Raw genomic sequence first — 21143 nt, 5'->3', positions numbered from 1 at the left:
TTCCTTGCTGACCTCCTTCAGGACCAGATCCTGTGAGCTCACTCCTGGGGGCCTGGCTGGGGCTGTTCTTTAGATAAGCCGTAAATTATGGGCTGAGCCGAGGACTCTCCACACAATGGGCCTCATGTTGAAGGAGAGAAGGGGGCTCCTCCCAGGCTGAGAGCTCTCTGGCTGCGGGTGTCTAGCACGGTCTCGCCTGAATAAGGACACAGGCCCCGTGACCTTTTAGATGAAGGCCCATGGGGAGGAGCTGCATGAACCCCACATTCCATCCTTAGTGGGTAGGGGTGTTCAATGTCTTCCAGGACAGGATTGCATGCCAGAGCTCCCTGGGACAGGATCGAAGCCGGCCACACCACGTCCTGTGGGCAGCCCCAGGCCTCTGTGTGTTCAGTTGCTTAGCCTGTCCGACTCTTTGTGATCGCATGGACGGCAGCCCGCCAGGCTCCTCTGTCCATGGGATTTCCCAGGTAAGAATACTGTAGTGGGTTGCCATACCCTCCTCCAGGGGATCTTCCTGACCCAGGGATCAAACCTGCATCTTTTGTGTCTCTTGCATTGGCAGGCGGGTTCTACACCACTGAGCCACCAGGGAAGCCTGGGCCTCCTCTAATTTATGAATTAATTAGCATGATCGATGGACGTGAGTTTGAATGAACTCCAGGAGTTGGTGATGGACAGGGAGGCCTGGCGTGCTGCAATGCATGGGGTCGCAAAGAGTAGGACACAACTGAGCGACTGAACTGAGCGTCTTGCTGGGTGGGAATGTTCCGCTTTAAAGACCCACAAACTGTCCTTCTCAGGTTCATCTGTTTAAGGACTTTGGGAGGGAGGGAATGCCTTCCATGCAGGCATCAGTCCTGCCCCACAGCCCCCGCTGCCCGTGGCCCTGCCATCCGGAGCATCTCTCCCAGAGGATCTCAAAGCAGGAAAGGCACCACTGTCTCCTCTTGCCCTCCTCCCTTCCTCCTGGTGCTTCAGGCCCTCCTAAGAGTCTTGTCTCCTCGACAAGATACTGTGAGAAGATGGGGAGGGCAGGGTCTCATGGAGAACCAGGAGGGCAGGGCCCCCGTGTGGACCTTGGAACTCCCGTGAGTGGGAGGGGGGCCCCAGTGCTGGACCGGACTCCCCCTTCCCTCCCAGTCGTCTTGTCTTCCATCTGTCCACCTGTCCCACCTCATCCATGTCTTCCGACCACAGACACAGGAGGCCATCTGCCACCTTCTCTGAAGCAGGGGGCCCCAGCCCTTCCTCCTAAATAGGCACCCACGAGCATCAAACCAGAGTTAGGGTAGGAAGAAGGCAGCCGGAGGTGAGGCCAAACCGAGGGCCTCAGTGTTTATGTCACGTGCCCTGTGGTCACTCTGCAGGCTTCCCTTCAACACATGTTGAAACATTGCGTGTGAGAACTTACAACTGCTGAGCGCTTTGCAGTTCTCAGCAAAACACCTTGGTGCTGTGGGTGTTTGCAAGGATCGTGAGAGATGGATGGTTCAGATTTTAGCGCCCCCAGAAAACTCAGGCTCACAGAGGTCCCTCAACTGGTGTCAGCCCCCGTCTGATGTGTAGTTCTACCACCCAACCCTCCCCCGCTCCCAGGGACCTGTTGCCCACCCGCCGGCCCTCGGGAGCATCTCTGTGTCCCCGCTGTCCGGAGCCAGCTTACGGCTCCCAAGTCAGGAGAGGTGTCAGGGTTGCATCAGGACCTTGGACGGGGCAGACACTCACATTCCTTGGTGTTGGGGGGTGCCAGCAGGCAGGAGTAGCATACTAGGCCATAGATGTTCCTCGGTCTGTTTTCCAGCATGTAGTAGCTGTGCAGGCGGGGCAGGGGGGAGACAGAGCAGACAGGTGAGCGGCCCGTTCCACGGCTTATTCTCTGACCATCATAGCCAGGCACGGGGTGGGGGGCATGCCCCAAGAAGGAGGTGTGGCCCCCCCACAAGGGTATAGCCTGCAGCTGGGCAGAGTTATGGGCAGGGGTGTCTAGGAGCTCCCAGGACCTCCTGGAAGAGCTGGACACTTGCTGACTGGGATGGAGTGGGGCTGGCTGGAGGGCATGGCTGCAGCAGAGACCTTGGCCCTGTCTAGGGTGGTCAGGGCAGAGGGCCTGAGATGCAGCCAGGTCACAACCAGAGTCACCTGCCTCCTCCTCAGGTGAGGACACCTGGTGAGCTCACGATGGGGCTGTATCTCTCTACCAGAAGGTCAAGGCGTTCAAGTATGGCTGTCCACAAGACTTCACACCCAGAAAGCTCCCTCCTGCCATGTCAGCCTGCCAGCCGTGACCCTGCCACCCCTGGGGCCTTCCCAAAGGTCTGTGCCTGCTTCCACTGAGGTCCCCCAGCCCCCAGAGGACTCTGCCTCTCTGGGCCCGCATCCTATAAACACCCGAGGTGTTCACATCAGGAGATGTCGGTGAGTAAAGAGCTGCTGGCGGTGTTGTCCCTTCATACGACTCAAGATGAAAACTCTCTGCCCTCTGCTGGGTCTCTCTGTGGTTGTTTTCTAATCTCTTGTTTATCAGCTGTGTGCACCTGGCCCCATGACAGGGGGGTGAGGCTGGGGGGACTGTAGCCTTGAGGGCTGGACCATCAGCAACCCTACTGTGCCCATCACCGCCTGCCCTTCCTCAAGAGCCTTTTATCCTCAGACCCTGTGCATCTTGTAAACAGGAATTAGCCAGTCTCAGAACACCCTCCAGAGGAGCCACACCAGGCAGGTTTACACATAGGCTCTCACATGCACGCTTTGCTGCTCTGGGAGCCACCTGCAGGAACACCTGCTCAGGGTGCCAGGCCAGCCCCCCACAGCTTCCAAGCGATGGTGGTCGCTCCTGACCCCTCCCCACAGCCTGTGCTGGGCACCTCAGGGAGGTGGGGGAGGGGTCCACGGGGCCAAGGCTCCCACACAGAAGCTCCCAGGTGAGGCTGCTCCCCACCCTGCAACTCCCCTCTATCTTTCTGGCTCAGAGGCCCCTCCTAGGGGAGGGGCCTCTGAGCAGTGCCCAGCTCCAGCGGTGTGATGAGCTGAACAGCCCCAAGACCAGGTTTGCAAGGTTCCAGCATGTTCCTCCAGGAGCCCTCTGGGCATCCTCTAACTGGGCCTGAATTCGACCCTTCACTGGTTTCTGGGGCCTGTGGTGCACAGAACCGCCCAGTTGTTGGGTTTCTCTTTTCAGGGCTCACTTGGCCTGTCCTGGGCGAATGGGGGTGTGAATGCCTGTTCAGCAGCTTCAGCAGCTTTCCCGATCCAATGCCGGGTGCTCACATAGAGCTCTGGGGCCCTGTCTTTCTGTAAAGCCTAGATTTCTCACGCTCTGGTCTATACTGTGACTTTCCCTAGTTCTTTCTTCCTTCTTCTCCTGTTCCTCAAAGGTTGATTAAGATGAGGAGCCCAAGACAAAACTAAGGTTCAGATGGGACCTCTAGAATCTTCTTCCACATCCACAGGGACGTAGCTTCTTCCCAAAGACCTGCTTCCCTGGGGGGCTCCTAGGCTCCCTTTCCCCTCTCTTGAGCAGGCGGGTAGAAGCCACCATGAACCTCACCCCATCCTAGGGGTCCAGCAGGGAGTGGACGCTGTCAGTGAGAGCTTGTCATGGGAGGCAACACCCAGGGAGGCCTCCTAGAGCTCTGACCCCTGGCCTCCTCTATGGCCTTTCTCCACACGAAAGCATGTGGACAGCTCACTCTTAAGACGGGGTTTTTTTTTTTTCACCCATTTGACAAATATGGGTCCTCTGTGTCAGAGCTTGTCAGACAGATACCTGGACACAGAAGTCTGCAGCTCAAGAAGTGTGTCTGAACCAAAGACCAGAACCTGGAGAGACTGGAGGTGGGGTCAGTCAACAGCAGAGATGGTGGTGGAATTGGAGGCTCCCTAGCAACATATCTGAACTGAGGTTATTTTCTGCAAGCTTAAGATAGCTCCTCATGTTAAAGGGTCTTTCACTTTCAGTTTGTTTCTCCCTTGGAGGGTCTTTCTGCATTTCCTTTTTCTTATAGACTAATGCCAAGTGCTCTCGTTTGGGTATATTCTTATTTTCTATCTCCTCTTAACTCAATACAGTGGTTCGGAGGGGGTGAATAACAGGTGACAAACTGGCTACAAGATTTGGTGCAGTGTTCAAAATGCTGCTGCTGCCATGACCACCACCATCATCACCTCCACCACCACCTCCATCATCACCATGACCACCTCCATCATCATCACCATGACCATCTCCATCATCACCTCCACCACCACCTCCATCATCACCATGACCACCTCCATCATCATCACCATGACCACCTCCATCATCACCTCCACCACCACGTCTATCATCACCATGACCACCTCCATCATCACCTCCACCACCACGTCTATCATCACCATGACCACCTCCATCATAATCATGACTACCTCCATAATCACCTCCACCACCACCTCCATCATCACCATGACCACTGCCATCACCACCTCCATCACCACCATGATCACCTCCCTCATCACCTCTACCACCACCTCCATCATCACCATGACCACTGCCATCACCATCTCCATCATCACCATGATCACCTCCATCATCACCTCCACCACCACCTCCATCATCGCCATGACCACCTCCATCATCACCTCCACCACCACCTCCATCATCACCATGACCGCTGCCATCACCTTCTCCATCATCACCATGATCACCTCCATCATCACCTCCACCACCACCTCCATCATCACCAAGACCACCTACCATCATCACCTCCACATCACCTCCATCATCACCATGAACACCGACATCACCACCTCCACCACCACCTTCATCATCACCATGACCACCTCCATCATTACCTCCACCACCACGTCTATCATCACCATGACCACCTCCATCATCACCTCCACCACCACCTCCATCACCACCATGATCACCTCCCTCATCACCTCTACCACCACCTCCATCATCACCATGACCACTGCCATCACCATCTCCATCATCACCATGATCACCTCCATCATCACCTCCACCACCACCTCCATCATCACCATGACCACCTCCATCATCACCTCCACCACCACCTCCATCATCACCATGACCACTGCCATCACCATCTCCATCATCACCATGATCACCTCCATCACCACCTCCACCACCACCTCCATCATCACCATGACCACCTCCATCATTACCTCCACCGCCACCTCCATCATAATCATGACCACCTCTATCATCACCTCCACCACCACCTCCATCATCACCATGACCACCGCCATCACCACCTCCATCATCACCATGACCACTGCCATCATCACCTTCATCATCACCACTTCCATCACCTCTACCATTATCACCACCAGGAAGCCTACACCACTGCTCTTGGCAGCCCTTGGTAGCATAGGTTGTGCGGCCACCAGAGGGAGGCAGTTACCAGGTTACAGGGCTGTACTTTCCACCTCCCAAGGGGAATCTGCTGTCTTGAAAGAAGATTCTGTCTTTCAGGCTAATTATACTTTGGTTTTTATGGGAAGACTTTGACACATAACAGAATTGTGGGGGAATTATAGGAACCACATGTCTCAAATATTTCTATTGCTGTTCAGTGGTCACTAAGTTATTTCTGACTCTTTGCAACTCCATGCGACGCCCTGGACTGCAGCATACCATGCTTCCCTGTCCATCATCATCTCCTTGAGTTTGCTAAAACTCATGTTCATTGAGTTGGTGATGCCACCCAACCATCTCATCCTCTATGTATTTGTTGTTGTTCAGTCACTAAGTCATGTCCAACTCTTTGAAAACCCAGGGACTGCAGCCCACCAGGCTTCTCTGGCCTTCACTATCTCCCTGAGTTTGCTCAAACTCATGTCCATTAAGTCAGTGATGCCATCCAACCATCTCATCCTCTGTCGCCCCCTTCTCCTCCTGCCTTTAATCTTTCCCAGCATCAGGGACTTTTCCAATGAGTCAGTTCTCCCCATTAGGTGGCCAAAGTATTGGAGCTTCAACATCAGTCCTTCCAGTGAATATTCAGGGTTGATCTCCTTGCAGCCCAAAGGACTCTCAAGAGTCTTCTCCAACACCACACTTCAAAAGCATTAGTTCTTCCCTGCTCAGCCTTCTTTATGGTCCACCTCTTATATACATACATGACTACTGGAAACACCATAGCTTTGATTACAAATATTTCTATTAGTAGCTTTTTACCCTCAGTTTTTTTCCAGACTACTAAAAATACCAAAAATATCTTGGTTTTTCTTTCCTCACTCAACATGTGTTGTCTCCTTTTAAGTATTCAACGCATCTGCTTCATTTGGGTGGTCAGAGATGCTATTATGATGAGGTCCACTTAGGGACACAGACACGGAGCCCAGGTGGGCTGCCCCGCGGGTGGAAGGTGGTGGGACTCCCACCAGGAGACCTGTCCCCCTCTTCCCCCCTCTCCCGGAGCTGGAGATGTGTGACCCTCCTCCCTGCAGGACCCATGCCCCAGAAGGGGATGTGGGAGGGCGGCAGGGAGCTCACCCAGGCAAGCAGGGCCCACACTCAGCGTCGCGCTCTGTGTCCCCGGGGGTCAGCACCGTGGCGCGGAAGAAGCCCTCGCAGTCCTTGTGGCGCCGGCAGATCTGGTAGCCGCCCTTGGAGAACTTCTCCGCAGGACAGGGAACACAGCCGTAGTCCTCGTCCCTGGTGCCATAGCCGCAGGACTGGCCAGGGAAGGATGGGACACAGGTGGGTCAGCGGCTGCATTACCACGACGACCACCACGCGACCCTGAGGTTCCTATGCGCCAGGCGCACAGGCTGCTCCCAGGATCTCCTCTCTTGGGGCGTGGACTGTCCGACCCACAGCCCCCCCCCTCTGATCTGAGCCGGGGGTCCCCGCTGCCCCCACCTGTCCGATGCTGCCCCTCCTGCTGGCTCCAGGATAAACTCATCAGGCCAGGCTGACGGCCCTGGGAGTGCACACTCGGCGCGAGGACCCCAAACACCGCAGCCACATTCAGGTTCCTGGCACTTAGCAGGTGCTCTGTGCAGAGCTCTTCCCAGAGGAGTGCTGTCCACCCCAGCCAGCCACGCGGGCTCCCTACACCTCGCGGGGCCGTGCTCCGGGGCGGGGCTTACCAGGTAGGGCTCCTCCCCTGGCGCGCACTGCGGACACTCACGGCACAGCCCGGTGGTCTGGTTGTAGAACTCATTCTCGCCACAGCTGGCCTCCTCCGCACCGGCCCGGCATACCAGGGACGCCTGCCTCGAGGAAGGGGCTCCTTTGGCCTCCACTCGCCCTTGGAGACCCCCACTGTCTGTGGTCAGCACCAATTGACCTCAGGAGGTTGTGGTGGAGGAGCCCTGGGGGAGGGACCCCTTCAGCTAATGACCTGGCAATCCTCGCCTGACAGTCAGAGGCTCCATCCCAAACGCTTGGCACTGGGAGCTCCCCAGACTCCCCTCAAAGCCTGGGAGGCCCCTTCCTGCAGCCCCCAGTCACAGGTGCCTCAGCTCACCGGGAGCTCGGGCTTGACTTTCCCAGCTCCCGTGGCCTAGGGTGTGGAGCTTGGCACAGGTGCGCTGGGCTGGGCACCACCACAAAGGCTGGGTGAGGAGAGCTCTGAGTACAGTGACTGCCTCTGGCTCGGGGCTGGTCAGGGCTTTAGCCCTGGAGAGCCCGGTGAAGGTGGGGGCGGTGGTGTGTGATCACTGCATGGCTGCTGCACAGACAGGCTGAGAGGAACATGGCTAGAGAAGGACATGGCCAAATGGGAGCTCCCACTAGGAATACCCTGGGGCACGGGCACCCCGGCCACTTACCAGCAGGACAGGCAGCCAGGCCATCCCTGCACAGCTTCCCCTGTGGGCCATCCTGTCCCGAGGGGTCACCTGAAAGACACACTTCATCAGCAGGGGGCTGTTCCGGACCCCAGGTCCTGCCCGGCCTTATGTTCAGTCTGAGGGGCCTCCCGGAAGGTTTTAAGTTGAGCCCAGGCCCGTTGCTCCCTGGTGGCCACAGTTGGGCCACTGCTGTCCCACCAGGACTCGGGGTTTGAATTCCTGACAAAAGCACACCCTGTTCTGATGCTGGGGTAGAGGAGAAGCTTCCAGAATCAACCAGTGACTCAGACTCAAGGTCAGCTGGCCTAGCTAAGTCCCCAAGGTTGCCCCCACCCAAGTCCCCTTGGTGACCATCGTTGGTCACGGAAACCCACAATCCCCACCCGCACAGAGCAGATGGCTTGAGCCACAGCCCTGATGCTCTGGGCCTGCTCCCGTTCTGGGGACCTCATGTCTACAGTGCAGGGTCCCCACGGCCCCCGGAGAAAAGCGGCCACAAGTCGCTGTAGGGGAAAGCTGGGGGTGAGGGGAGGGTGGGGCAGCCGGACCTTCTCTCTAAACCCGCAGGACTATGCTCAGGAAGGTGTTTGGGAGAAGCACCCGGTGGGATGCTGGTCCCCGCGGGAGGGGTTTGAATCCACCAGCCTCTCAGCCTGGGGCCTCCCCTTGCTAATGGGCTCCACAAGGTGCAGGTGGGGCCGTGAGAGTTGGTGCTTGTTTGTTGTTCTGACGATCCCAGGCCCTCAGCCCAGCGGGTCCCGCTTTGTCTATAAAGTTCCTGACACACACAGCAGGTCTGTAGGGACAGCCACTGGCTTTTCAACAATGACTTTTTGCTGGGGGGGATGCAGGAGTGACCCCAGGTTGAGGGAGGCTGTGGGGAGCTATCCCTTCCAGGAAGTAGGGGTGTACACCTGAACTCTGACCAGCAGGGAAGGCTGCAAGGTTTGGGGAGGATCCCCCACCACGGCCTGGGATGCCAGGGCAAGAGGCGGCATGGAGACAGGGCCCTGGGGCCCAAGATCTTTCCGGATGGCACCCCTGTTGGCCTGTCTCTCACCCCAGTAGCGTCAGGTGGCTTTGGGGAGGGGCTAGTTTTCCGGAATCTCTTGACACAAATCCTGCCTTCTTCACTCCCCCGCACACACAGTCCTGCATTCAGAACTGTGTTTACGGTTGAAAACCCCGAGTGGACGGGGCCAGATGAAAGCGCCAGCCACCCGGCGGTGAACTCCTGGGTGTTTTCCTTCTAGCTAGGAGCAAGCTGGGGCAGGCGGGGAGTGGGGAGGCGGGCCTGCGCCTGCCAAGGTGGGCAGGGAAGGTGTACACAAAGGCCGGAACTTAGGATCAGCCCGGGGCAGCCCCGGGGTCAGGAGAGTGGATTTCCTAAATTAACAGACCTGGAACCCTGCCAAGGACCAAGCTGGGTTTCTGCCTCAGTTGATTTCTAATTATAGCTGCGCCTGGGAGGGCTTCCCTATAAACCCAGAGGGCCGGTGTAGCTCAGGGCTGTCCAGACTCCTGGAAGAGCAATGCGTGGACGAGAAACAAAATCGAGCCTGTGGTTTCGCTGCATTTCTGTCATCCACAGTGACTCCCCAGGAAGGAGGCATGTGCGGGGCCAGGATTGCAGCCATGTGGCCTGAGTATCCCCGGGTGCTCTGGAGGGGTTGTGGGTACTCTGGTGACCGGCCTGAGCCCTGGCCTCTCCTCCTGGGTTTGGGAGGGCTTTCTCAGGAGCAGCACCTTCTTCCCAGGTCCAGGATCTGCTGAGGCAGGAGGCTTGCACTCCAGTTGTGGATGTGGAGGTCAACCAGGACCAAGGCTTGAGCCACACTTGGGCCCTGTGGGTGAAGCTGGGCCTCCTGGGAGCCTCCTGGGCCTCACGTGGAGGTCAAGGATGTGGGGGGCTGCTTGGGCGAGGGGGCGCTGGGTGTGAAGCAGTCGAGCTCTCCTCTTCAGAGCAGTGCTGGGCTCCAAGGGCTCAGCAGACCAGGAGCAGGGCCTGGAGTGAAGGTGTTCCTGGAGGCCAGAGATGGCACACTTCCTCTCACCCTGGTCCAGGGACTGAGTCGGGGTCGGGGGGTGGCCGCTCAGGAAGTGTCCTGGCTCTTCAGCCACCAGGGCTGGCTGCTGCTTGGGCTGTGAATCCTGTTGGCAGGACCCGCCTCCAGGGGCATCCCAGGGGTCCCGTCCCGCCTGGTGGAGGGCTTTCCGGAAACTCCAAGAGGTTTCTGGTTCACTGATGCTGCCAGGTGGGCAGTGCCAAGATGTGAGCATCACAGGCACCTGCCAGCCTCAGGGGTTGGACAACTGGGGACATGAGTGAGATCGTAGGACCCACTTTCCTGTGACCCCCACGGCGAGACTGGGAGGAACTGGTGGTCAGAGAGAGGCCGAAGCTGGAGACTCTTGAGAGGGACCCCAGAGAGATGGAGGGTGAGGGGCTGAATGGGATGCAGGCAGGAGGGGACCACTGAGGGCATTCACACCGCATCTTGGTGAGGCCTGAGGACTCTGACAGGTAAGCAGCCTCCAGTAGGTGCCAGGTGGCAGGTGGTGTCCACATTGTCTTGTGACGTAGGAACCACATTTGTGGAAACACCTGTGTGTAATCGTCTTGAGGTCCAAGGCCTCCCTGTCTCTGCTGGAGGCTGTTCCCTCAGGGGCCTCCTGACTGCACCTCCAGACTTGCCTCTCAGGACAGACACAGGGCCCCAGCTTCTGCTTCTCATTCAGCCTGTGGGCCATGGATGCATCAGGTGGCCATTGGGTGCTCATCACAGGATGTGGGTGCAACACCAGCCATCATCTCTTCCGAGGCTAACAGAGGTCAGGGCTGATGGGCTCTCACATGCAAGCAGGAGTTTCAGGGGCAGGTAGGGGTTGATTGGACAACACAGGAGGCAGCGGGGGAGGCCCACTAAGTGGACAGGGGCTGGAGAAACCCACATGGAGGACCAAGAGGCCACAGAAGGTCCAGCCCATCAGACCTCCCCAGGGGAAGTTGACAAAGAAGCTGGTTATTTGAGCTGAAAGATTAAAATAAGTGCCCTAGCTTCATTTGTCCATTTTCATTGAAATAATACTCAGAAAATAGATATTCTTGCACACATGGAATAAATGTAATGCCTGAAGTGTGGGTTAACTTTTGGCCCCTTGTGGCTTTGGTACCAAAGGACCCTTGCTAACACAGACAAGCATATCACACAGTCTCAATTCCTGCTGGGCATTAGCTCTTCAGAACCCAGGGAGTCAGGAAGAGCAACGAAACCGTATTCTAGACATTTCTGTTCACAGAATGTCTCTCTTTCTATGTTGCTCAGCTTTTCCTGTTTGCTTTTATTTTCCTACGTATAGACCAGCGACCACGGTAATTGTCCCCGAGGTGCTGTGCACAGCCATAGCCTCAGAAGGTCCCTAAATTCACACCAGCATTGCCATTATGATTGTCACCCCTGGTTTGGGCTTATTAGAAGCTCCTTGGTCATTCAGCAGGAGCCTGTGTTGTGTGTGCAGTGATGGAAGTGGGGCTGGACCCGGAGCAGGAAGTTCATGAGTTGAATGTGGCCAGAATTTATCCAGCCAGAAAGTTCAGCAGGAGGGCAGTTATGCTGTGCAAACCTCCTACTGTAAGACCTGTGCTTACAGAGTTCTATTCATTTGTTTCACTTAATGCCTCACAGCTGAAAGGATCTTATAACAACTGATAAGCCTGGTGAAGCTTTTAAAAAAGTCTCTACTTTATTGCCTTATCACAATCAAGGGAAAGCATTTCCAGGGTAAAATCAGGAAGGTTGCTTTAACTAAAATACATTGCTTTAGACTACAAAAGGCAAGTTTTTCTAGGATGCTTGTGTGTGCGTGTGTGCTAAGTCGCATCAGTCATGTCCGATTCTTTGTGATCCCATGGACTGTAGTCAACTAGGTTTCTCCATCCATGGGATTCTTCAGACAAGAGTACTGGAGTCAGTTGCCATTTCCTTCCTCAAGGGTGTTCATATAAACACGAAATTTTGTTGAAACATAATAGCAACTGCTCTCTAGCATTAAATATGCAGGTCGTCTATCCACATTCATCTGTCCATCCATCCATCCACCCATGCAGTGCTTATTGAACATCTCCTCTAGACTAGGCTGAACCACAAATTGACACGATGCCTGACAGGTGTACATGTGTGCTCGGTCGCTCAGTCATGCCCAACTCTTTGCAGCCCCAAGGGCTGTAGCCCCCCAGGCTCCTCTGTCCATCGGATTCTCCAGGCAAGAATATTGGAGTGGGTTGCCATTTCCTCCTCCAGGAGATCTTCCTGACTCAAGGACTGAACCCACATCTCTTGTGTCTCCTGCATTTGGCAGATGGGTTCTTTACCTGGGAAGACCCTCCCTGCCAGATGATGCCCCACAATTTGGTTGACCGTGAGATAAACACTGAGATAGGGAATAAGCAACAAACAAAACAACAGCAAACTGTGGGAAATTCTTCAAGAGATGGGAGTACCAGACCACCTGACCTGCCTCCTGAGAAACCTGTATGCAGGTCAGGAAGCAACAGTTAGAACTGGATATGGAACAACAGTCTGGTTCCAAACTGGGAAAGGAGTATGTCAAAGCTGTATATTGTCACCCTGCTTATTTAACTTATATGCAGAGTACATCACAGGAAATGCCAGACTGGATGAAGCACAAACTGGAATCAAGATTGCCTGGAGAAATACCAACAACCTCAGATATGCAAATGACACCCTTATGTCAGAAAGCAAAGAGGAACTAAAGAGCCTCTTGATGAAGGTGAAAGAGGAGAGAGAAAAAACTGGCTTAAAACTCAACATTGAAAAAACTAAAATCATGGCATCCGGATCCATCACTTCATGGAAACTAAATGGGAAAAAAATGGAAACAGTGGCAGACTTTATTTTCTTGGGCTCCAAAATCACTGTGGACAGTGACTGGAGCCATGAAATTAAAAGACACTTGTTTCTTGGAAGGAAAGCTATGGCAAACCTAGGCAGCATATTCAAAAGCAGAGACATCACTTTGCTGACAAAGGTCCATATAGTCAAAGCTGTGGTTTTTCCAAGTCATGTACAGATGTGAGAGTTGGATCATAAAGAAGGCTAAGCAGCGAGGAACTGATGCTTTCGAACTGTGTGCTGGAGAAGACTTTTAAGAGTCCCTTAGACAGCAAGGAAATCAAACCAGTCAATCCTAAAGGAAATCAACCCTGAATATTCATTGGAAGGACTGAGGCTGAAGCTGAAGCTCCAATACTTCAGCCACCTAATGGGAAGAGCCAACTCATTGGAAAAGACCCTGATGCTGGGAAAGATTGAAGGCAGGAGGAGAAGGGGGTGACAGAAGATGAGATGGTTTGATGGACATGAGTTTGAGCAAGCTCTGGGAGATGGTGAAGGACAGGGAAGCCTGGTGTGCTGCAGTCCATGGGGTCGCAGAGAGTCAGACAGGACTTAGCAACTGAACAACAAAGGGAGTAAGTTGTGGGTGCTGTTGGGTATCGTGTGTGGGGAGATCAGAAAGGCCGCCCTAGACCCAGAGAAGGGAGGACACCCTGCAAAGGCAGAGAGCAAGGAGGAGGGACAGCAGCTCAGGGTCACTATTCTCGCCTCCTGTCTTAGCAGTGGACTGTGAGCCATCTCCTGCACTGTGTTTCAGGAAGTGGAGTAGTGCTCTCGCTCTGTGCCCAGGGACCCCTGTGCAGGTCTCCCTCCTGCTCACTGTCCTCTGTCCTTTGCTCAGCGGTGTTGGGAAGATGACCCTCCCAGCCCACCCTTCCCCCACCCCCAACAAGCCGCCCCATGCCCACCCCTGCCAGTCCAGCTTCTGCTGTGCCTGGACCCCTGGAAGGTGGTCCTTGGCCACAGCAGTTCAGCTCAACAGCACAACCAAGTCAAGGATGCAGTAGACCATTTGTGGACACAGACCCTGGAATCCCAACCACACCAGCCAAATGAGAGACACTAATTTGATGTAAGACATCCGTTAAGTAGAGGAAATTGAAGGAAATAATCCATTGGCACCAGAATCATTAGCTTCTAAATCAGCACCAGCAGGAGGCAGCAAGAAGGAGCTGAGCCACTGCTGTTACTATCCACCCCGAGGGAACCTCAGCTGGCTCCCTCTCCAGGATGTTATCCTGGTAAATTAGGCAGCTCCCACCTGGGTGGCAGAAGCCTCCAGGGTCTCCTGACAGTGGCCTGAAGGGGAGGGGGCGGCGAGGGTAGGGCCCAGACACCCACATGCCCAGCCCGCTGCCCTGGTGCCTCCCTTTGAGACCTGGAGCCCAGACAACGAAGAGGGGTTCCTAGTGCAGGGAGGTGTAGAGGTGTGCACTCGGGCTCTCGACATCCCTGGGCTTCACCAGGTTAAGGGGAGGGAGTCAGGGCCCCCAGTGTGGGCCCCGCATGCACAGGAACAGCGGAGGCAGGGTTAGAAATGATCAGACTCTTGTGTGCGGTCAGAACAGTGGCTGATAGTTCTTGTTCACAGCACTGACTCTTAAGTTCTTATTGTTGAGACTGCACTTTAAAAAGCGAGCAGCTTTATTAGGTGCAATTAACTCACAGCAAATCCCACTCGTTTCCAGCGTGCAGGTGGCGAGTTGGATGGTCTGCCCCACATAGCCTCTACCCGAGCACATAGAACATCCACCTGTGGGAGGCCTTCCCGCACCCCTTCCTTACCCTGCCCCTTCATCACCATGCCCCTTCATCACAGCACCCATTCATCATCTAGCCCCTTCCTCACTGTGTCCATGGCCTGTTGGTCACTGCAGATATGCAATTGTGGGTTCTGGCTCCCCGAGCAACCCTGCAGCCGTCCCCACACTGGCTGTGAGCCTGGAGAAGGGAAGGCTGGCAGGAGGGAAATGTCAGGGAAGCCCAAGGACACCTCCCTGGACAGACGGTGAGTGCAGAGAGCCCTGCTCTAGCATAAGCCCCTCCTCCACAGAGCCCTGAGCCGTCTGGGGCCCTCACCCAGCAGGGGGATGAACGCGTGTCCGGCAGGGAAGCAAGCCAGCAGGGAAGCCAGGCGGGGTGGGCAGCCTGGTCCTAGTGGGCAAGGGCACTGTGGGAATGTCTCTCTTTTTGGAGATTGGAGGTTCTGGTGATGGGAAGCCGCAGCGCCATAAGCCAGCAACTGGCAGAAACCACAAGGGCAAAGAGAAACCTCTGTGGGTTTCCTTGGGCACCTGTGTTTGGGGACTGGAGCCTTTGCGCAGGGTGAGTGGAGGGCCAAGTGGCCTGGACTCAGCCTCACTCGTGCACTCGCTTCATTTCATCTCCCAGAGTCGGAATTTGGCACTTAAGGGACCCCACTTGACTCACTGAGCCAGTGGAGGCTCAGAGAGGGTGAGCAGCTTGAGGTCACACAGACAGAGGTGGCAGAGCCGCGGCCCACCAAACCAGGTCTGTTTCTCTTTCTGCCAAGGGTCCTGGGGGCACAGAGAGAGGGTAGGGTGGCTGGAGCAGGGTAGGTCCGAGGGCCAAGTCAGTTCAATGTAGACTTGGTTTCATCTAACTTCGAGTCCCATGAGAGCCAGACAGCTGTCCCTGGGGCCGGATGAGGCTTAGGAGTTGGGGTGATGGAATTGGCATCCCCTGGCCTCCCTTGGTGGGTCTTTGCCATGACCCTCCCCACCCCCAGCCCTTTGAAGATTCGGGAGTGTTTGGTCCCAGTGTATCCTAGTCCCTCTTGTTCGGATGAGGCGCCAGCTCTCCTGATGCCTGACACCTGGGATTCCCAAGATCCCTGAGGATGAAGGGGTGAGAAGACCCCCAGCAGGTGAGTGGTGTTTGCTTGTTTGCTGTGAACATCCTTGTCTCAGTCCAGCTGCTGTGAACACTTGGGTGCAGCTGGACTGGGGGCAGAGGTGGATGGTGCCAGGGCGGGTGGGGGCAGTGCTGGAGGGGAGGTGCCCCCACATCCAGTCTAGCTGCCCCCACATCGAGTCCCAGCATGAAGCCAGGAGCTTGTAAACTTGTTTCCTTCCTGTCAGACTCAGGGGCTTGTTCTGCCAGTTTGAGAGCAGTCATTTTTCATACTCTTCCCATTGTTCAGGGATGGGCGCTGGAGAAGGTGACCCAGGAAAGGTTCTCCTGGGTCAGCCAGGAGTCCCCTGAGGCTGTGGGGATGGAGGGAGGTCACAGCCCCATGGGCCAAGCCAGATCCCCCTGTCCCTGTCTGGCTCATCCCTGTGGGGTTAAGCTACACGTCATGTGAAACAGAGTCGCTTGCAATCTCCCCATGTGCATGCGTGTCCCAGCCTGTCCTTGCTCCGAGGCGAGGAGCTGGGTCAGTGTCCTAGTCTTGACGGTCCTTTTAGAGACTCTGGAGGTGGTGGCATCATCGACTGAGACAGGCAGCCGCTCGTGGGGATGTGAGGAGTCGCCCCAGGCCTGGGTGGACTGCCGCCGCGCGCCCTGATTCTGAGCAGAACAGCCTTGGCTTCCTTGGCTGATGCTGCAGGAGCCCGAGTCCTGCTGGGGTGTCTGTCCGGTCTGTCCATCTGTCTGGTGCTGCTGTCTTATCGCCACCCAGCACCTCCTTCCTCCGAGGCCACAGTCATGGTCCCAGCTCATCCAGGCTGAGTGGGACCGGCGGGCACTCTGTCCCCTGCAGGCAGCTGTACTCAGAGCAGCCCGGCCGAGACCTGTGGCCTGGCGCGAACGTCTTCCCCTCAGGTCTGAGCTGGGGGCACGGGGGTCCCCACCTGCCTCTCCTCAGGGCCTTGCACGGGATGGATGTACGTGGGAGGGTTTTAAACTTGGAACCCGTATGGACTGAGGTTACCTGGTGACACACGGGCAGTTACTATCCAGCCACAGCTAGCAAACCTGCCTCTGCTCTGAAGAAATGTGTTTGCTTTGATAAAACTTAAAGCAGTCTGTGACCACGAGAATCTCGGTTACAGGGCCCACACTACTGCCTCTTTATCGGCTTGTTTGGCTACACCACATGGCATGGGTGATCCTAGTTCCCCCGAGCAGGAATGGAATCCATTCCCCTCTGGTGGAGCTCAGAGTCTTACCCACAGGACCACCAGGGAAGCCCACACACTTCTGTCTCTACCCTAATGTGGCTGTTACTTCCTCTGTGGGTGAGGTGGGGGTTCCTTCAAAGCAAACTGTCCCTGTGCGGGAAGGATTTGGGTCCCAGGTGTGGCTCCATCATTTACAAGCTGTGGGACTCTGGGCAGATAATTTAATCATTTCTGCACTGTGGTTGGCTCATTAGTAAAACTACGATATGAATAGGACGTACTCAGAATGCAAGGATTAAAGTGCTTACAACAGTGCTTGGTGCACAATAAATGCTAATGAATGCAGGCTATTTTCAATTTGGGGAATTGTTTCCAATTATGAAAAAATTAGAAATAAAAGAAACATACAAAGAGGAAATAAAAATCATAAATCACTCATTTTGATGCATTCTCTTTGTGCTTTACTTGTACAGACATAGATATCTTTGAATTGAAGTTAGGATAGCAGCGTTTACATGCTGCTCATGGTTTATCTTCTTCCTTCTCTGTGGCCTTAATTAGTCTCAGATCACATTCTTTTTAATGGATCTGAACTATTTCACAGTACACTGTGCCATAATTAAATCAGCCAGTGCCCTAGTATCTGACCTTCAGGTCAGCTCCCCGTTGTCACTATTATAAGTACTGTGCAGTGATCATTGTTATGCCTGTTTGATGATGTCTTTGTAAACTCCAGAAAGTGAAGTTATGAGGGATGAAGGGCGGGAGAAGGTGTGTGAGGAACACCTGCACTGGCACTGCTCCTTTACACCCGGACGTGACTTTTGGTTTAGTTTCAGGTGAGAACGAAGCCTGGTTGTGAATACTGGGTGTTCCCGCTGCACTGAGATCACCCTGTCCTCAGCCAGTCCTCTGCCTACCGCCTGCCGGCCGTGCACCCAACGTTCAGATCTGAGGGCTCGGAACCCTGCCAGCCCTCCTGGGCAGCTGAGACACAGCCTGGGGCCGGTGGGGGCTGCATGCTCATACTGCCTCGTAGACCCATGAGGAGGGCACCTGCCTGACTCCTTCCTGTCGTGTATCACCAGAATTTGCTGAAAATCTTTGGTTTATGGGGTTTCCCAGGTGGTGCTAGTGGTGAAGAATCCACCTGCCAATGCAGGAGGCATAAGAGACTTGGTTCGATCCCTGGGTCGGGAAGATCCCCTGGAGGGCAGGGCAATCCACTCCAGTATTCTTGCCTGGAGAATCCCATGGACAGAGGAGGCTGGCAGGTTACTGTCCATGGTGTCACAGAGTTGGACACGACTGAAGCGGCTGATGCATTTTGTTTACGATTTTTCTTGGGTTTTCCTTCTTGTCTGGACTTCTGCAGTTGGGACATGAAGAAATGGGTCAGCTCTGAACCATTTCAGAGTGACTCAGCCCAGGTCCCCACAGCCCACAGGCCCTCGTTCCTCCAGCTGTGCTGAGAGCCTGGCCTGTGGCAGGGTGCTGCTGTTGGGCTCCCAGCGGCTGCTGACCGCAGCTCCATGAGCCGGGTGGAAGCCATGTTCTTTGTTTATGGGCAGAGGGATCCCTTTTAAGCTGTCTTCTGGGAGCCAGAGGTCTGAGTCCCCAGGCTGGCATGTCGGGGTCACGGCAGGGCCTTGGTGATACCTGGAGGTCATCTCATCTCCTAACAACAGGGCTATCCAACCAGGGCTCTAAATAGAGCCCCCCGTCCTGCCCCCACCATGGGCTCCATGACTCCACCAGGCCCCGAGGCCACTGCCTTCCGACTGAAGTTCCCCGACTCCAAGCCTTGGGGCCACAGCCCCACACACCTGGACGACTTGAGGTGAGTGAGGAGACACGCACCTGCCTCCAAGTGCATTTAAAGCCTAATTGTAGGGGCATTAAAAACCGTTTGACGCCCAGCCATGTCCCTCAGCAGACCCGCCAGGGAGGCTGGGGAGGAGGGACCTACGCTTTCTGACGCGGGATGCTGGTTTTCCGCTCTCCTCTCTTGGGTGCAGCTGTGACTTGGCCGCATCTGCATTGAGCTCAATATTATGTCTTTGTAACATTTTTGATCTTCATTAATTATAGCTCAGGAAAGCTGACAAAGGCAACCTGTCTCTTTAATGTAAACAAGATTAATTGCACGGTTCCTGCAGAAAGTGAACTACCAGCAGTTTAACAAAAAATATTTGTCTTTAGAGCAGCCTTTGGATAAAAAAAAAGAGAAAAAAGATGAGAACTGTTGCAGGAAGTGCCGAAGCTGCCAAGTGAGCGTGCCCGCAAGCCTCACCCTCATTATGAGCCTAAAGCGCACACGCCCGCACTTTCATCCTCCTCCAGGCCCCGGACGAGGCCCTGCACACGGCCGTGGCTCTGCAGCCTGGAATGCGGCCTGGTTGTTTGAAGACGGGGTTTACACCCGACACCTTTCCTCAAGCACCTCGTCCAGACTCGCCTGCTCTCGCATCAGCCGCAGACCGACAGCCTGGGTGCTTCATCTTATAACGACCACATAATCCAAGATAAACACACACGGGATCGCTATCACTTTCATTAATAACCGTGAAATGTTCCTTCCTTCAGCAGGTATAAAACCCAAACCGGCAAATGCGCTCCGTGGGCTGAGGCTGAGGTTCATGGGGGCGGGGGTGCGCCCAGGGCAGGGGGCATGGGGGCAGCCAAAGGACACCTCTCGGCCTCTCTGTGGCTCCAGGACCCTGGCTGGGAGGTAGAGGGCTGAACCGGGCACATCCCTCTCATCTCATCACCCTCTAGCCAAGAGGCTCCTGGAGCCCACATCTGGGGCCCTCAGCTGCCTTCTGCTGGAAGCCCTGGGATAGAGCCCTGGATGAAGGTTGTGGACCCAGATGCTGCAAGCCTCAGGCCCATCAGAAAGACCAGTGAGGTGGGGGTGGGAGTGCAGACTCATGGCTGAGAGAAGGCGGAGGGCTGAGGGCAAGACGACGCTGATGAACTCCCCACCCCATCCCAGGGAGTGCCTCTGGCTGGACAGCGGACACCAAGCTCAGAAAGTTGGAGAGGCAGCAGAGGCTGCGCCCAGCCATGGAGTCCTGGCTGAGAACGTGCTGGACTCAGGCCTAATGGAGTGTGTGTTGGAGTGGGGGTATGGGGGGTATGCAGCCAGGCCAGCAAGGGCATCTGGAGGCCGTGTCTGGGCAGACAGGCCCTGGTCGGGCCCTGGTTACTGCGGTCCTGGCCCCCACGCAGCCAGCGGGTGAAGCAGCAGGCGCCCTGGGGCTGGGATTGGGGTTGGCTCATGCTTTCCCAGGGAGGAGGGGCTGAGGGGGAAGCGGGACATTCCAAGTTTAGACGCCAGTCTGGAAAGGGGACACCAGACTGCCCATGGGCAGAGGTGAGGAGAGTCCAGGGAGGTGGCCCGGGTGAGAGTAGCTGGATGAGTGGTCACCGTGTGGCCATGGGGGGGCCTCCAGATTGTCACAACCAGAGTGTTGCATTGCTCAGTTTTCTGCTTTTCTGGGATAAAATGACTCAAGCTATGAGATTTCCAGGGACCCTGGTTCCAAGGAAGTCACTCGGTCGAGGGCCCTCTGGGAACTTGGACCTGGAAGTGCAGGAGTATCCAGGTGAGGCTGTCCCCACTGTGTTCTGTGTGGTCATGAAAGCCTGGCACAGAGGGCAAGGGAAATGGGGACCACTCGGGCAGAGAGGGGACATCCAGTGGCTGAGACTCAGGCTTTCCTACAGGGCTCACCCCAGGGTACAGGCCCTTAAAGCACCTGCTCACAACGTCTCCGTGAGATCAGAGACGGAGCCATGGCCAACAGAGCTCCTCTGCTCCACGTGGGGCCCACATGCTCTATCTCGTTCCCAGGAAGGATGCTAGTCTGACCCGTGAACTGATTCCACACAGCATTCACGGAGGGACAGGCAGCCAAGGATGCTCTGCCCCAGGGAGCAGATGGGGGTTTCACTGGTGTGTGTGTGTTGGGGTGGGGGCAGGTCTCCTAATCCCTCAGAACTGAGCATGGGCCCACTGCTTCCATGAGAGGTCCTTGTGCTGGGGCCGGGCCGGGGGAGGGGCCCTGTGTCAAGGGCGTTGGGTCAGATCTAACATTCCAAGCTGATGTTTGGAAGAAGGACCACAGCTGTGTCCCGGGTTGGGGTTGGGGAGAAGGCAGGAGGAGGGGAGCAGCCTCGAGGTGGGCCTTCCTCCTCCCACCCTCCTCAAGTCCAGCATGTTGTAAAACCCTGGAGAGGTTTTCCTCCCTGCGCCGACTCTCCCCACAGAGCACAGAAGGGAAACCCACAGAGATAATAGGTGGAAAGGTGAATTTGCCAGGGGACACATGGGTCA

General features: G+C 55.6%; 1 protein-coding gene across 1 annotated transcript in view; it reads right to left on the bottom strand.

Annotated features, from left to right (window-relative positions):
* The window catches only part of EDAR (ectodysplasin A receptor), a 52181-nt gene that overhangs the window by 11403 nt on the left and 19635 nt on the right, over positions 1-21143 (bottom strand). Inside the window, exons 2-5 of the mRNA XM_005212730.5 lie at positions 7783-7851; positions 7099-7221; positions 6500-6681; positions 1729-1814 (exon numbers count right to left, since the gene is read on the bottom strand). Of these exons, the coding sequence (XP_005212787.1) occupies positions 1729-1814; positions 6500-6681; positions 7099-7221; positions 7783-7833 (442 nt within the window). The 5' untranslated portion in view covers positions 7834-7851. The remainder of the gene's footprint in view (positions 1-1728; positions 1815-6499; positions 6682-7098; positions 7222-7782; positions 7852-21143) is intronic.

The sequence above is a fragment of the Bos taurus genome, chromosome 11 (assembly GCF_002263795.3).
Source record: "Bos taurus isolate L1 Dominette 01449 registration number 42190680 breed Hereford chromosome 11, ARS-UCD2.0, whole genome shotgun sequence".
Classification (NCBI taxonomy): Eukaryota; Metazoa; Chordata; class Mammalia; order Artiodactyla; family Bovidae; genus Bos; species Bos taurus.
This window is presented reverse-complemented; position numbering and strand designations above follow the sequence as displayed.